General features: G+C 41.0%; 1 protein-coding gene across 2 annotated transcripts in view; it reads left to right on the top strand.

Annotated features, from left to right (window-relative positions):
* Positions 1-296: 296 nt before the first annotated feature.
* The window catches only part of FAM98B (family with sequence similarity 98 member B), a 42,096-nt gene continuing 24,471 nt past the window's right edge, over positions 297-17,921 (top strand). The window contains exons 1-6 of one of the 2 annotated variants that reach the window (XM_037900511.2): positions 297-431; positions 2,695-2,843; positions 5,355-5,489; positions 7,065-7,243; positions 17,115-17,195; positions 17,611-17,727. In XM_037900511.2, the coding sequence (XP_037756439.1) occupies positions 367-431; positions 2,695-2,843; positions 5,355-5,489; positions 7,065-7,243; positions 17,115-17,195; positions 17,611-17,727 (726 nt within the window). In that variant the 5' untranslated portion in view covers positions 297-366. Of the gene's footprint in view, positions 432-1,332; positions 1,546-2,694; positions 2,844-5,354; positions 5,490-7,064; positions 7,244-17,114; positions 17,196-17,610; positions 17,728-17,921 lie in introns of those variants that run through there. The other variant, XM_037900512.2, reaches the window with a different exon arrangement.

Raw genomic sequence — 17,921 nt, 5'->3', positions numbered from 1 at the left:
CCTATCTGGTCAGTAACGTTTGAAGCTCCCCCGTTCAGCGCGTCCCCGCACCGGGAGGCCTGTGTGTAGAAGGTGCCGGGCCTGGCTCGCTCGCTGTCGGCCAGCAGCGCCTAGCGTCCCCAGATGGGCGGGCCTGCGTGAGGGAGCGGGAGACACCCGGCGCCGTGCGGGGCGGGGCCTGTGTGAGGGGGAGGGGGAACCCGAGGCGAGGCGGGGCGGGGCCTGTGGGGGGAAAGCCGAGGCCGTGCGGGGCGGGGCCTGTGTGGGCGGGAGGGGGGAAAGCTGAGGCCGTGCGGGGGCGGGGCCTGTGTGAAGCCGGGAGCCGGACGGGGCGGAGTCTGGGGGCGGCGGGGCCGCGCCGGCAGCATGAGGGCGCGCGAGCAGGAGCTGAAAATGGAGAGCGACGTTCTAGACGCGCTGGAGGCTTTGGGGTGAGTGTGCGGGGGCGGCCGCCTGCCCTGCTCAGCCCCCGGCGCCGCCGGGCCTGTCCGCCGTTCCCGTTGTGCAGAGGCTCCGTGGGCCCCGTTTGCAGGGGAGGCGGGGTAACGGTCGCTCCCCGCAGCCCCACTTCAGCAGCCCGCACTGGATCCTCTGCGCCACAGTCCCTCGCTTCAGCCCTTGAAGCCTTGTGAGCAGCTCGGCCTCCCCCGGCGCTGTCCGCCTGCGACTGGGGCTGCTCCGGCGGGACTCGGAGCGACAGGGGGGCGCCAGCTCCAGCGTGTCTCTGGCACCGAGAATGGCCCCCAGCTGGGACCTGAGGGGAGGGGGGAGCGAGAGTGGGAAGAAGGGGAAACTGCGGCGGAAGGAGCATCCCCAAGGGGATCCTGGGGGGCCAGCGGTCTGTGTTGATTTAAAGAGTTGTGCGCGCCTCCCCCCCCCCCCCGGCAGGGTGGGTGAGAAGGGGGTAGGGGTGCTGTGGTCCCGCCTAGGAAGGACCGATCCTCTGGAGGGGGCCGCGTGCCGCGGGGGGGGGGAAGGTGTGGAGATGGGTATGGGAGAAGTGGGCACACAGGCTCGAGGGATGGGTGCAGGGACTTTGTAAACCATAGTGCGTGTGTGTTAACCTGGGAGATCTGGGTAATTCATCTGTGTTTTGTGCTTACCCTGTCAGAACCTTATTTTGAAAGGGGAAGAGGGCTAGTGTGCTCTAGCATGTGACACTTTTGTGGGAATAAAATAAACTATATATATGTATCTATCTCATGATAAAGGATTCCACAAAATGACTATTGAAAGACTAGAAATCAATAAATGCTAAACGGTACAAGTAGTGGAAGTGTGTTTTTCTCCAATGTATTCATTCAACTTTGTCTTCCTTAAAGTAAGTCCTACTGCATTCCATTTGTTGGGAATAGTTCTGAGTATAGGGTACCCGTCCTGCAAGTTGCTCCATGTGGGTGGAAACTTGGACCCAAGAGGAGCCCTATTGAAGTCAGTGGGGCTCCATAGAGGCACATACAGTGCACTTCTCAGAACTGGGCCTTAAGACTTCAAAATAACCCTTTTATGATACAGTGACTATCAAGAATACAATCACATAAATTGGTAAGATCTTGGATGTTTAATAGAAAATATATTTAGATCATATTATATGGAAAAGCAAGACTTTCTTTACGTTTTACTACCTATTTGACTCCTATTTAGAGTTAATCATTTGATGGGTTTGAACATATTAGGATAGTGAAAACTATATATATTTATTTCTCCCTCAAGCGTAATCATGAAATCGAGATCTCAGATGCACATCTCATGGAAGAGTGAAGAGTTACACTAACTCTCTGTGTCTGTAAAGCTAGAAACAATGACCAACATTATTAGCTTGCATGAGATTATGAAAAGGCAATGAAGATATTTCTTCTGTTCTATATAGGTTCTATATATGTGGTATCTGAGCACCTATATGCTATTAGGAGACCACGCAAGAAGTAAAGGAGAAATCTATGTAGCAGGGCCTTTTACTTGGTACAGAAATTCATCAAAACAGAATCCCACAACAATAGAATGTGCCAATCCTGAAAAAACCTAGGTTCTTTGAACTCTGCTATAGATAATGATTTGAAGAAATGAAAATAAGGATGAGTTTACAGTGTAATTTTAAAAATTGCAATGAGAACTGTTTTTAAACATTTCCCTATAGTACCTGAACCCCAAAGGTTGCGGCACCAGGAACCTGAAAGTGAAATATATTATGAGCAAAATGAAAGAGATTTCATTTATTTTCATTGCCCAAACTCAGGGAAATGCAAAAAGTAAACAGGGCATAAATAATGAGAAGTACATTTGATTTTCAAATTATTTCATTGCTAGTAATTTGAAGTAATAGATAAAACAGTTTTCTTTACAATTTTTTTTAAATTGACTAAGTCCATTTAAATTGTGTCCTGATTTATAATCTCTTCAGCATAGTCCAAATCTTAAATAAAAGTATAAATACGTCTAAGTGGTTTTACATATCTGTGATATTTAAACACATGCATACTTTCTGCATTGTCAGAGGATCAACATTAGTGCAGCATAATTTCTTTTACAATATTTAACATTTAGGAAAATTTGTAAGAGATGTGAATTATGAATTTAGTGATTCAAACAATTGTAATGGATTAATCCAGTTTCTAACTGCGAAACAATTTTACATGAAAATAAATTTAAAATCCAGGTGCTGTATTTGTCAAACTTTTTTTTCCCCCTGTTCAGGTATGAAGGTCCCCTGTTAGGGGAGGAAGCACTTAGCAAAGCAGTAGAAAATGGATTATCTTCACCAGACTTTTCTGAGCTTTGTATTTGGTTAAGTTCTGAAATAAAATCAATGTGTGACCTGGAAGAAAGCATCACTTCAACAGCTGGTATTTCCACAAAATTTGAACTTTAATTTATTGAAATAATGTAGTGGTTAAGACTGTTTGTTTGTTTTTTATAATTTATATTTTGTTTAATAATAACCTTCTAATCTTAGTCAAAGAAACAGTATTGATGCTTAGGAGTAAGATAGTTGTAGTAAAGAACAAACCCAAGGGTAAAACTCATGTGTTGGTGTGTTCTGTTTTTAATTGTTTAAAATTTTCTTAAATCTTACTATAAAAAGACATTCGCATACAACCTACAAATGATTGTAGACTTTATATTTTTGTGATTGAAATGGTAAAACAATATGTACGTACCTCATTTAGTTAAGTTTTCCCTCCATAACTTCTTTATGTGAAAACATCCCACGAGGTAGACTCATAGACATTAATGCCAGAAGGGACCATCATGATCATCTAGTATGACCTTCTGCAGGTTGCAGGCCACAGACCTCTTCTGCCCACTCCTGTAATAGACCTGTAATCACTACCTGAGTTACTGAAGTCTTCAAATCATGAGACTCCTCCATTATAGAGAATCCACCATTTATGCTAGTTTAAACATGCAAGTGATACATGCCCCGTGCTGCAGAGGAAGGTGAAAACCCCTGGGTTCTCTACCAGTGTGACCTGGGGAAAATTCCTTTCTGACCCCAAGTAAGGTGGTCCGTTACACCCCAAGCATGTGGGCAAAACCCACCAGCCAGCCAGCTGGGAAAGAATTTCCTGTAATAAGTCAGAGCCCTCCCCATCTAGTGTCCCATGGACTGTTGGAGATATTTGCTACTAGCAGTTGCAGATTGTCTATATGCCATTGTAGACAGGTGCATCCGATGAAGTGAGCTGTAGCTCACGAAAGCTTATGCTCAAATGAATTTGTTAGTCTCTAAGGTGCCACAAGTACTCCTTTTCTCATACTACCCTCCATAAACTTATCAAGCTCAGTCTTGAAGCCAGTTAGGTTTTTTACCTCCATTACCCCCCTTGGAAGGCTGTTCCAGAACTTAACTCCTCTGATGATTAGAAATCTTTATCTAATTTCAAGCCTAAATTTATTGATGGCCAGTATATATCCATTTGTTAGAAAAAATCATTAAATACATGTATTTATAGAGAAAGTCAGCCTTCTTTTGATTAGGCTAGTGGTTTTCAACCTTTTTTGCATTTTCAGACCCCTAAAAAATTTCAAATGGAGATGCAGACCCCTTTGGAAATTTTAGAGTCTGCGGACCCCCTGGGGTCTGCGGACCACAGGTTGAAAACCACTGGGTTAGGCTGAACAAGCCAAGCTCTTTGAATCTCCTATCATAAGGTTGGCTTTCCATTCCTCCGATCATGCTAGTAGCCCTTCTTTGGTCCTGTGATCAATCAGTAGACCTAGATCTTTCTCCTCCTCTGTCACTTCCAATTAAATCCCCAGTTTATAGGAAAAATTTCTGTTGTTCGTTCCTAATTGCATGACCTTGCACTTTGCGCTATTAAATTTCATCCTGTTACTATGATTAGGGCCCTACCAAATTCACAGTCACAAAAAACGCGTCACAGACTGTGAAATCTGGTCTCCCCCTGTGAAATTTATATAATATAGGGTAAAAGCACACAAAAGACTAGATTTCATGGGGGAGACCCAGCGTTTCTCAAATTGGGATTTCTGACCCAAAAAAGAGTTGCAGGGGAGTCACAAAATTATTTTAGGGGGGTTGCAGTATTGCCACCCTTACTTCTGCACTGCCTTCAGAGCTGGGTGGCCGGAGAGTAGTGGCAGTTGGCCAGGTGCCCAGCACTGAAGACAGCGCCCCGGCAGCAGTGGTGCAGAAGTAAGGGTGGCAATACTATACCATGCCACCCTTACTTCTGCACTGCTGTTGGCAGTGGCTCTGCCTTCAGAGCTGGGCTCCCAGCCAGCAGCTGCCACTCTCCAGCTCCCCAGCTCTGAAGGCAGCACTGCTGCCAGCAGCAGTGCAGAAGTAAGAGTAGCAGTATTGCGATCTCCCCGCCATAACTCCTTTTGGGGTCAGGACCCCTACAATTACAACACTGTGAAATTTCAGATTTAAATAGTTGAAATCATGAAATTTACTATTTTAAAAACCCTATGACCGTGAATTTGGCAGGGCCCTAACTATGATCTATGATTTTTTATATAAAAATGACACCCATGTTGTTATGGTTTGAAGGGAAAATAAAGCCTATCCCACTCACCTTACACTGGATGTAAACTACTAGTCCACTTCAACTGATTGCGTTGGTTCCTTGCGTTGGGGGATCATTATAGTATTGTCTTCTGGTTTTGAAATATAAAGGTGTTATTGTTTCTTCTAATTTAAAATTCTTGCTTATTTATGTATAGGACTCCGTTTTTAATTTAAGATAAAGTCCTATTGAATTGGTCATGAACTAATATATTATGTTTAAACTTGTAATTATAATTAATTTTCTTAATAACAAATTTGAGTTTAAAATAAAAAAAAAACGCTGAATTTTGTAGTGATTTTTTTTTCTTATTTTCTTAAGGTGGGGAAGATGTAGAGAGTTTCCAGCTTGAGATTAGTGGTTTTTTAAAAGAAATGGCTTGTCCGTATTCAACACTTGTGTCTGGAGACATTAAGGACAGGTTAAAAAAGAAAGAGGATTGTCTTAAACTCCTGTGTAAGTTGCAACAATTTTCCCTCTTGCAATATTTACTTTTTGTAAGCTCTTTGTCTTCTTTAATCTTTTGCATATTTATCATCTCTAACATCATAGTTTGTTTCACGTTTTTGGTTGCTTATCTTCCACTGTCTTCAGTGTTGATATTTCTTTTGCCTCATATTTGTCTTCACAGTTATGTTCTGAAGCCCTTGATCTATAAGTATAACTCAATGGGAGTTTTGTGCAGTAATTAAGAACACCCGATAGACTTTAGGGTTCAAGTGGCATAGAAAATACTAGTTTTTTAACATCAGTGATGCTCCACCTCCCCCATTCTGAGTGTCAGAATACACTGTTTTCTGGCTGCTAATTATATTACACACCAAAAACTATGTTAAAAGATCATTAACTTTTGAAAGTCAAGCATGCAAAAGTTAGAAAATACCAGCATAAATGTTGCCTGTGCATCTGCATGTGAGTGCTTTAGCTGAGATTAAAGTAGCTAAGATCTCTGGAGATTCCATCAGCACTGAGCATGCTGCAGCCATTCACAGTTCCTGTGTGTCACCAGAAAGTACATGTGCCATCCCAACAGAATAACTGCACATGCTCCACCCTGGAGATACAGGGAAAGTCCAGCTTCTTCCCTGTAACAGCTGCTTCGGATTAGGTATGGCAGTGGAACTGAGAGCAAGGAGTCTGTCTCACCTGTGCTCTCAACGACCTCCCTGCTGGCACCTAGGTAGCGTGGAGGAAGAAACTGCCTGACTCAAATGTAAAGGGGACAAGAACTGGACCTCTGGGGCAGGGAGATACATTGGGATAAGGAACCCAAGGGACTGTCTGGACAAGGAGACTGGCACTGCAAGCTTCCCCTCCACACAAACATCACTGGGCTTCAACTGGTTGGACATAGAGATTCAGACTGTGACTTAACTTGTAACTTTTAAGTGTAGACTAGGCCTGAGGTTGCAAAGTCAAGTGCTCAAAAGTTAGGAAATACTAGAAATTAGCTTGTCTGTCAACCTTAATTCATGCTGTATGGATTATGATACAGGCTTTAATGACATCACATAGGCAACCTCAGTTTTGACTTTTCATGACTTTTGAAGCCACCTTGGAAAAATTTCAGCCCAGTCAATTAAAGTTTGGCAAAGTTTTATAAACAACTGAAAACGGGGTCGTGTAATATGACATGTTAGGCAATCTTAATGGTTGGCATTGCCAGTTCCACATATAAGGGCAATATTTTGAGGATTTTTAGAGGAAATATAACTTTTTTGATGAATCTGAAAAATGTATAAGAAAATCCCATATTAGAGAAAAACAGAATTATATTGGTGGTCTTTGTCAGGAAGGAAGTAGGCCTCTTCCCAAAAAACTGAGTACCAATCAGTTACATGCTTATAACTCTTTCTAATACGTTTGTATAAAGTAGTAGCTCTTTGACATTTTTCATTAAGTTTGCAGAATTCTGCCTACTTCTTTTCTGTTACGTTTGTATTACATGTACGTTTTATTTACTATGAGAATACCGGCACAAAAATATTCAAGATGTCTTAAAGATGCTATTATAACACTTTTTCTCTCTAGTATTTTTAAGTACGGAGCTTCAAGCTTTACAAATATTGCACAGCAAGCAACTTAAAAGTTCTCATTTGGAAAAGAATAACGAAATATATCAGGAAGTGCAAACTCTCTGTGACTCGCTGGGCCTATCAAAGTCATCATCTTCTGACATTCCTCTCTTGTTAAGCAATGTGGAATCAAAGGTACAGAATTTTTAATCTTTAAATATTCTTTTACTATGACTTTTAAGTGTGAGACCCAACCTTCTAGTTCATTAAAGTCCTGTCCAACTAGCACAAAGTTATTCTGGTTTTGAAAATAGTTTAACCCTCTCTAAACTATATGTAACTGTTTTACACTAACCCATTTCCGTTACTCTGTTAAATACGTGTGCTGCACTCACAATGAGATGTGCTTTGTACCTGGTGATGTAGACTTTTCAGTCTATAGCTTTGTGGGACAAGGTGAAGTAGTGTACTAATTTTCCTGATACGCAATGCAAGTCATTTTAAGTAGTAAAGGGGAAAAGTTTTTATGTTAGGTGCACATAACTGGTTATGCAAAATTTATTTGAATAAGTAGTGATCCAAATATTTATGTATGTGAAGATGATCATATCAAACCTCCACTTTTATTTCTTGGTTTGAAAATATTTACAAGTACTTACTTTGTGAATGCCATTCTGTGAATTGTGGAATTGCCTGAAAGGGCCTGACTAACCTAAGTTAGCCACTTCACCAAACAACTTAAGGAAAACCGTTTTTGAGACTTTACCCCACCAAGTTCTAACTTGTTTGGTTCTAAATTGACTTCTGTGCTGTAGAATATAGAATAGGCTTTAGTTTCGTATATCATTTTAAAAAAATAATTTAAAATGATTAAGTGTTAGAAGGAACACCACTATGCATTTCCGTCCCTCAGAGTCCTCTCCACTCTTGAGTGTTGTTTGGCTTTTGGTGAGTTCCTTCTGGGGTCCCCGGTCCTTTCTCCTGGACCCCACTTTCCCATCTCAGGCTTCTTTTCCTGATCAGGGAATCTCCTCTCACTCCTGCAACAAGCTCCCTTTACCTTGTTCAGAACCAGTGGTTTAAAGGTTCTTCCTCTTCAAAGAACCTTTGTTACCTAGAGTCTGTATTTTTAAAAAAAAAAAAAAAAAAAAAAGGAAGTTCTAACACCATGTTTCTTTGTTCCTTCTTTTCTGCTGTGGATTTTCAACTGATCAACCCCTTCTCCTCTAGAGCAGTGGTTCTCAAAGCCGGTCCGCCGCTTGTTCAGGGAAAGCCCCTGGTGGGCTGGACCGGTTTGTTTACCTGCCGTGTCTGCAGGTTCGGCCGATCGCGGCTCCCAGTGGCCGCAGTTTGCCGCTCCAGGCCAATGGGGGATGCGGGAAGGACGGCCAGCATGTCCCTTGGCCCACACCGCTTCCTGGAGCCCCCGTTGGCCTGGAGCGGCGAACTGCGGCCACTGGGAACCGCGATCACCTGAACCTGTGGATGTGGCAGGTAAACAAACCAGTCTGGCCCGCCAGGGGCTTTCCCTGAACAAGCAGCGGACCGGCTTTGAGAACCACTGCTCTCTAGACAACCTGGGTAGAAGTGGCTTTCCCCTAGACTGCAGACATCCCATTGTTTTAAAGTGCTCCCATTTGAAGGGAAGGCTATTCAGTTTTAATGACTCTCTTGTTCCTGAGCCCTGAGATATGTGACACTAGCACAGGTAACAAATGACTTGTTCAGTGATAGAGCAATTTCATAGAATCAACCCAATTTCACATAGACACATTTCCCAGACTGTCATGATTGTCTTATTGTAAAATGGGAATAATTATTTCAGAAGGATGTATGCTTTTATTTCAGCTGCCAGTATTGGTCTCAAATGCTGCAAATGCAAAAGATATTGTATTAGTATTGTGAGACTGGTAACGCCTTGCATTTTAAATCCCTGAATCCCACAAATCAAAGTATTCTTTCAGCCATGTAACTTTTCTATTGTTTTCAAGGACATGGCTGTACAACAGGCTAGATTACATAAGTAAATCAAGATATTGACCCATTTTTCAAAATCTTTGTGAATAACAGACACAAGTAGCCTAATTAGGCTTATTTGTAGGGCTGTCAATTGATTGAAAACATTAATTGCAATTAATCGCACTGTTAAACAATAATAGAATACCATTTATTTAAATATTTTTGGATGTTTTCCATATTTTCAAATATATTGATTTCAATTACAACACAGAATACAAAGTGTACAGTGCTCACTTTATATTTTTTTATTACAAATGTTTGGATTGTAAAAAAGAAACAAAAGAAATAGTATTCAATTCACCTGATACAAGTACTGCAGTGTAATCTCTTTATCATTAAAGTTAGACTTACAAATGTAGGCTCTGAAGTTTTACACTGTTTTATTTGTGAATGCGTTTATTTTTTGTACATAATTCTACAAGTCCACTCAGTCCTACTTCTTGTTCAGCCAATCGATCAGACAGACAAGTCTGTTTACATTTGCAGGAGATAGTGCTGCCCACTGCTTGTTTACAATGTCACCTGAAAGTGAGTTCGCATGGCACTGTTGTAGCTGGCATCACAAGATACTTACGTGCCAGATGCACTAAAGATTCATATGTCCCTTCATGCTTCAACCACCATTCCAGAAGACACGTGTCCATGCTGATGACCAGTTTTGCTTGATGATAATCCAAAGCAGTAGGGACCAACGCATGTTCATTTTCATCATCTGAGTCAGATGCCACCAGCAGAAGGTTGGTTTTCTTTTTTTGTGGTTTGTCTTCCGTAGTTTCCGCTGCGGAATGTTGTTCTTTTAAGACTTCTGAAAGCATGTGCTACACCTCATCCCTCTGAGATTTTGGAAGGCGCTTCAGATTCTTAAACCTAGGTGAAGTGCTGTAGCTATCTTTAGAAATCTCACATTGGTACCTTCTTTGTATTTTGCCAAATCTGGAGTGAAAGTGTTCTTAAAACGAACATATGCTGGGTCATCATCTAAGACTACCATAACATGAAATATATGGGGAGTGTGACAGGTTTCAGTCGGTCCTCCAAGCCCCTAGGGGGCGATGGAGAGCTATGGTCCCACTGGCAGGCCTTAGTCATACCTTTCGGGCACTGGGGAATTAGCGGGAAAGGTGTGCTGGCAGGGGAGCGCCGGCACGAGTCTGCAGCGTGCCCCTCAGGCAGGGGAGCGCTGGTATGGGTTGGTAGCGCACAGTTTTGCTACCCAAGGCAGGTTGACCGGGGTAGGGGAACGCAGGCCCACCCAACTCCACTGCTTTCCAGCCCAGGGCCCTGACAGTGGCGGGAGGCGAAGGTCCTGCTGCTTGGTCAGCGGGGGGGGGGGGGCCATCCGCGCCCTGCTGACCAAATACACCCACCACACGGTGCAGTTCTGCCCCTGGGCTAGTTCCTACCTGGTCTCTCAAGCGGGTCTCTCCGGTCCCTCCAGCTCGTCCGGGTATTCCGCTGCTGGCAGCTCCAGCTCCCTCTCTGTGTTGGACTCACGCTGGCCTGGGCTACAGCCGGGCCCCTCCAGGTCCTCCGGGTACTCAGCGGCTGGCAGTCCTGGTCGCCACAGGCCTTCCTCCCGATCAGGTTCCTCCTGGCCCCAGGCCTCCCCTGGGTCGGCAGCAGGATCATGAGGGAGCAGCCTGTGTCTGTCTCCCTCCCTGGTGCTGCCCTCACTGGGCAAAGGGCCCCGTCCTTTGTACTTCCTGTCCCACCCCTCCTCTTCCGGGGATTGGCGTAAGCTTGGTCTGGCCCCGCCCACTCAGGCTGAGAGGGTGGCTCTTTACCCTCTGGTTCGGAGGGAAGCCACCCTGGCTCCCTACAGGGAGACATACAGTTCTCCCCCAAGGAGTTGAGTCACAGATTTATTTAACGCTTTTTTTTTTTTTTTTTTTTAATGAGTGTTGTCAGCTTGAAAGCATGTCCTCTGGAATGGTGGCTGAAGCATGAAGTGACATATGAATCTTCAGCATATCTGGCACAAAAATGCCTTGCAATGCCAGCTACAAAGGTGTCATGCATATGCCTGTTCTCACTTTCAGGTGACGTTGTAAATAAGAAGCCGGCAACGTTATCTCCTGAAAATGTAAACAAACTTGTTTGTCTTAGCGATTGGCTGAAAAAGGAGTAGGACTGAGTGGATTTGTAGTCTAAAGTTTTACGTTGTTTTGTTTTTGAGTGCAGTTATGTAACCAAAAAAAATCTACATTTGTAAATTGCACTTTCAGGAGAGAGATTGCCCTATAGTACTTGTATGAGGTGAATTGAAAAATTATTTTTTTTAAATTTTTACAGTGCAAATATTTGTAATAAATAATATAAAGTGAGCACTGTACACTTTGTATTCTGTGTTGTAATTAAAAGCAGTACATTTGAAAATGTAAAAAAAATCCAAAAATGTTTAATAAATTTCAGTTGGTATTCTATTGTTGAAAAGTGTGATTTAAACTGATTGATCACTATTAATTTTTTTGAGTTAAACCCATGAGGTAACTGCAATTAATCGACAGCCCTACTTATTTGCCATCTCTTTTTAATCAACTGTTTTCTCTCCAGTTCTCAAGATCAATAAGATTTATGGGCAAGTAGGCCAGCCAGCAGACCTCTGTAAATTTAAAAAAAACTCACATACAGTATGTCTACACAGTGATTAAAAACCCGCGGTTGGCCTGTGCCAGCTGACTCGGGCTTGTGGGGCTTGGCTAAGGGATTGTTTAATTGCGGTGCAAATGTTCAGGTTCGGGCCTATGAGGTGGGAGGGTCCCAGAATCCGAGTCTAAACGTCCACACTGCAATTAAACTGCCCTGTGAACCTGAGTCAGCTGGCATGGACCAGCCATGGTATCTAATTGCAGTGCAGGCATACCCCTAGTGTGATTGCTTAAATCATGTTGTCAAAGTTGTAAGAGACAACAAAAGAAATCTTTTCAAGCAAATAATTTTAAACCTACATTTTCAGCTCAGACTGATTACTTTGAATGTTTAGTACACACACAGCTGCTAGTACTAAACATTCCTATGCACTTTTGTGTGCCATGATGAAAACTTATACAACAGCATTAAAAGACCACTTCACTAGAAGTTGATTCAGGTTCACTTAGCCTTAACAACTGCACTGCATCTGCTGGTTTTACTGTAAAATTCAAAGAGGAATCCTAGATTCTAATTTAGCTGAAAAGGCCTTTGAAAAACCCTTTCACACTAGTAATACTCAATTTAGCAATGGGTATTATGTGAAGATAAAATTAATCATCTTCCTAATTGATTATCAAGTGTAATTCTATATGTCCCTTGACTAGTCTCTGTCATTTTTTTCAGCAGATCAATATAAGCACTTTTAAAATTTACATTTGGTCTATATGCTAAAAAAATATATATATATATATATAAAATGGAGCAGTATTTAATGTCAAATAAACATTATTTCATAATTCTGCCATAAAAGGAAGGTTGTCTGAGGTGGCTAGGCAAGAGCAAGTAGGGTAAGCAATTTCATCCTGCAGTTAGGCAGGCTGCTACAAGCCCTGTAGTCTGAACTGAAATTTGTGTGTGTACGCATGTACACGTGTACATTTTTATTTATTTATATATATATATATATATATAAATAAAAAGGCATGCACCACGTCTGATATCATCACTGAAATTGTTATACAATGTAAGACTGATATTCATGAGGAGCTCGGGGGGGGAGGGAGCCTATATTGCTCTAGTTTTGAAACAAAAAAACCCTCTCGTTCTGAATGTTGAGGTATAGAATGGGGAAAAATAAGGAATCCAGCAAATATTCATCAGACTCTTACAGCTCCCAGGTCTATCATATCTGGCAAACTTGAAGGTTTATTTTTTCCAAAAAGATATCCTTTCATCTGCATCGATGTATAAAAACGTTACTGCTGTAACTTATGGAGAGTTACAATAGATACTAAAACGAACAGAAGATTCCAGTGCAAACTTTTCTTTTTATGTGAAAACCATTTCGTACTTCTCTTCCAAAATGCCTGCCAATTCAACAATGAATTGATACCAGCTACGCTTGCTTTGGGGTCTTTATAGGTGTCAAAACGAGTGTATTAATCCATTGTGGCATATTCCATGCTGCTATTAAGAATTAATGTGCAAATGTTTCTTCACGTACTCATTTTATACATATTAAAGTTTTCCTTGTCCTAGTGCTTGAGAAATATTGTAGAATCTTTATGCATCTTCGATTTTATACCGCGGGGCTTAATTTTAAATGGCACAGATTCACAATTTATCTTGACATATCAGAAGGAATTCCATATATCTGTAGGGGGAGCTACATTAGGAAGATAATAGTGATGCCTTTATTTTGTTGGTCTCTTAACAAAAAGCAATTTTTTAGAATTCGTGATTATGCCTTTCTTAGTATTAGTTGCTTGTAATCGTTCACTTGAAATAAATTCTTGGATTTTCAAATGTCTGTTACATTTGACTTAATTTGGTTCCATGTAAAATTGTATTATTAACTTACTTACACTCTTATCGGTTTTATCCAATTTTCAAATGTGTTTGTTGTATTTCACAATGTCTGCTCTTTCTCTGTCTAGCCTTATCACCATTGTCAGTAGCTGTGGGAATAGTTCTGAGAATAGTGTTTGGTAGACTGCTGCTGCAAAGCCAAAGGGACAGATCACACATTGTATTTTGGTATGGCACATCAGAATGTTGTTTGTGTTTTTAATAATGTCTCAGATTATTTTAAAGATAAGTATAAAATCCAAACCGCTTTCTTCACTGTGACTATAACATTTATGGTGGAACAAATTTTGGACTTGAAGAGATTGAAAATATCTCTTCGGATTTACATTTCTTATGGCAAACTGGTGCAGTGGTTACCAAACTATTTAAGACAGTGATACTCAGACCTCAGTGATTCAGGAGCCAAATTAGTAGTCAGCATTACCCAAAAGAACCGCAGTAGTGTGAATTCATTGTTTCATTTACTGTAGTACTATATATTCGTATTTAAACAGTATTGTTAAGGAAAAGTTAGCACATGTGACTCCATTTTGGTTTGGGGCCCACCATTGTCTAAAAGCAAGCACATCATGCACCAGGAGGAGTGATGGTTAGATACTGCATCCCTGTGAAAATCCTCCTCCTTGTCTCCAGCCTGCTTTGACTCCCAGTATCTGTTTTTTTGTCGGTCTCTAACTCCCTATCTCCTGGCCTTTGATGTGAGGCCTCCCATCCTGATAATAAAAGTTACTGATGCATGGCTTTAGGACCATGCTGTGTAATTAACATACTGGTTTAGCACGAGGAATGCACAAGCAGGGATAGGTGGTAGATAAGAAAAGGGTTTGTTTATTGGTTAAGGTTTCCGATGCACGAGGGCAACATGCTTTGCTAAAAAGTATATAACCTTTGTATAATCTGTATTCAGGGTCCCCTCCTGGCTAGCAGGGGGGCACCATGCTCGAGCGTAATAAACTCAGTGTTTTTTGGGAACTCTGCAGTTTTGGTCTTTGTTTATGTGCCTCAGCCTAGATCCGAACTGTGCGTGTCCTACCAGGTGTAATTCGTAGCATTTGTGTGCGTGTCCTACCAGGTGTAATTCGTAGCAGTTGTGTGCGTGTCCTCTCAGAAGTAATTCGTAACAGTATGATGGGAAATATTTAGGTTTTTTTATATGTATAATTCTCACAGTAAAATAGCTGACCAAGTATTATTTTATCAAGTAAAGTTGGTTAATAACATAGTAAAAGCATCCTGATTGGTTAATAACTTAGACTGGTCAATAATTAAATCACACAGTGTTTTAATATAATGTGCTGCAAAGAGCCACAGGAGACACATTAAAGAGCCACTTGTGGCTCACGAGCCTCTGTCTGGGTATCATTGATTTAAGACAATGTGAAGAATTAAGTCAGTTTAATGCTGCAGTGACCACAATACTAGATTTATTTACTCCAGTTGGTAGGTTGAAAAATTAGTATGGCACCTTGAAGTTTGCTTGTCAGGATGTTATCCTACTCTAGACTTGCCTTGGAGGGGTAAACTGAGGAAGAAACATTGACATTTAGTACAAAGGAAGCACAACTTCCTATGGCTGAGGAATGCGCAGCTCATGCTATGAACACGTGGCTTTGAAATTCTCCTGATCCTGGTATGGATATACACAAGAGTGGTACCCCTGTTAATTTGGACAAGCCTGAAGTTGGCTATAAATTATGCAGGCTGCTGATGCCCTCAAGGAGCCAGTATAGCAGATGGGGGATCAGTGGGGCATAAGGAAGCCCTGGCCATGTCCTCTTTTCTTATCCACAGTCTTATTGTGAGCGGCACTTGGGGGGGGGGGGGGGGTGGCAGACAAGATTCTAAACCACCAGAGGATCACCTTACACTGTATAGCAGGCCATTTTGTGCTGGAGTCAAAGCAGTAAGTTTCCAGACAGTTTTCTATTCATTTCAGTGTGCTATTGGTTAACAGTCTGTAAGGCGAACTCACAGTTTGAAGAAACTTACTTCAGTGCCTTCTATCTGCGTCACTGATGACGTAAGGGAAAACAAACACAAAATACCATATTTTCCAAAAGAAAAGTGGGGGAAAGGTTCTTGCTCTCCTCAGGCTATATAAACACTCATATATGAGACATACTGAACAGAAATTTTCCTCTTGGTTTTGTTGACACCAAGAAAAATAAAACCATGAATCAGATATTAAAAAAAAGGAAAACAGGGGAATGAATTAACTCACTTAAAAATATTGCTACTAAAATAGATTTTTTAACGCATTGATGATGCTGTAGATTTTGATTCCTAGTGACAGTCTAAAGCTTCTTAACAATTATTGCAAAGATCCTATAATGTATATAAAAGATGGCAGCTCTCAACCCTCTGACAGAAAGGTTTAAGATTGTTGGAGTTTTAGTGGAAAGAGAATTTGGAATTTATCCTTATACCATGTATCGTCTTCAAATGCCTGTGTACATGCAGATAATTTCAGCCCTGAGGAAATGATCTGTTGGTTTGCCTTGGGTCTAGGGTTATAATGGCATCCTTTCTTATCCTTCATAGAGTGTAAAATTGCGTCAGTTCTAGCTTTATTTTCATTTGTTTATTTGGACAATAATCATCCACAGTTTTGTGTATGTTTTTAAAAAAAAAAAAAAAAAAAAAAAAAAGAGGATATTGTCCCTTCTCCAAGCATCCCAAGTTCACATCCTAAATTTGCTATGGACCGTACTGTTCAGACGCGCAGAATCCTGCATAAAGGATCAAACATTTCAATAACTACCCACATAATTTCTACATGACTTTGAGGCCAATTGAAGAACTGCACATGAAGAAGACAGCTGAATGAAGAGGGAGCTTATATCAAGGTGGTATGGAACAGTTTGCTATGATGAAAGGGATGATGCAGCTAGAGCAGTTATGAGGAAGGTAGAGGAGAGCATAGAGAACATAAGGGGAAATAAGAAACTAAAGGCAGAAGTGTAAGCAGGGGTGGTGCTGGTCAGACCTCTGAAGATAAGTTTGTAGAATTGGATAGAGAAGATAGCTAGTAATGGGATTAAGAGACAAGTGGCAAGACAAGATCATTAGCTACTACTTTTAATACTAGTGTTTATCTTTAGCTTCATATATGAGCATATATGCTCCCAAAATATTTCACTTCACAATTACCGATGGGTCATTTGGTGCTGGATTTCCTTGTTTCCAGCTGCTACATTGCATTAGATAGCTAAAATACAATAAATATTTCACTCATTCTAATTTTCACTGTAAGTAACTGCCGAAGTTGTCACAGGGCTATTATGTGATTGTGGGTAGCCCACATAATTGGAGTTGACAGTGGAAGTGATCCATGAGACAGTTAAGATGTGGTCCCTGCTATGAAAATATTTAAGAGCTCTTCTTACAAGGCATGTTAGCAAGCTAAAATATCCTAGTCTAATTTTATATGAAGATAATGAACACCGCGTAATAGGACCAATTTTTGGTAAAGACTTGTGCTGAAGTTTGTTTGGGAGCATGAGTTGTTTTCTGAGAAGGGTGTGTGTATTTGTGTGTTTTGTTTCAGATCAAGGACATTCTTTCAAAAGTAAAAAATACCCATGTGGGGAAACCACTGCTAACAACACCTTTGAATCCTGATCAGACGGTAAAACCCCTCTCCATTTTACTTTCCTTATTTCATATAATCGGCAAAATTAATGCTTGTGACCTTATTTTCTGGCTTTTCATACTTGTTTTGCAGTTTCTGTTTTAAGTAGTGTGATAGTGAATGTTCAGTGTTAAATTTGATTTAATGGTATAATACCTTTATGAACTCCTGTTCAAATACTTCATACACTAGTTTGTTTATAGATTTAAATTCATGTAACAAAATCATGTAAAAAGTTGTAGAAGATATTCACTTACATTGTAGCAGTTGGTCACAGCCTAATTTTTGTTAAGTGGTTTTTCATGATGGTCAACTGTTGACAGACATTTTTGTTGGTGAGGCAGGTTAGCTTGTGGGGCCTTGTGTATTTTAATGGAATCAAATATTTGTCCTGTTTATTGCAATGCCATAGGAAAGATTGGAAAAAATCAATGATGCCCTCTGCAGTGAATATGAATGTCGTCGTCGGATGTTAATGAAGCGGCTTGATGTGACCGTACAATCCTTTGGATGGTCTGATAGAGCAAAGGTAAACATGCTTTATTGTTTGCTTCCTGTAGGTGGTGGTAGTTTGTTACAATTCTCTAAGCTGTCTTACCGAAGACATCTCATTACAACTAACTTTTCTGAGCACTACTTGTAACATACATTCCCTGCATGTTGTGAAGAGAGAAGGATTTGACTAGACAGTCAAATCCACCAATCCTTGTGATCCACATAGAT

Source organism: Chelonia mydas, chromosome 6, assembly GCF_015237465.2.
Source record: "Chelonia mydas isolate rCheMyd1 chromosome 6, rCheMyd1.pri.v2, whole genome shotgun sequence".
In the NCBI taxonomy this organism is placed as follows: domain Eukaryota; kingdom Metazoa; phylum Chordata; order Testudines; family Cheloniidae; genus Chelonia; species Chelonia mydas.
The sequence above is the reverse complement of the archived record's forward strand: the minus strand, read 5'-3'. Positions and strand labels throughout refer to the sequence as shown.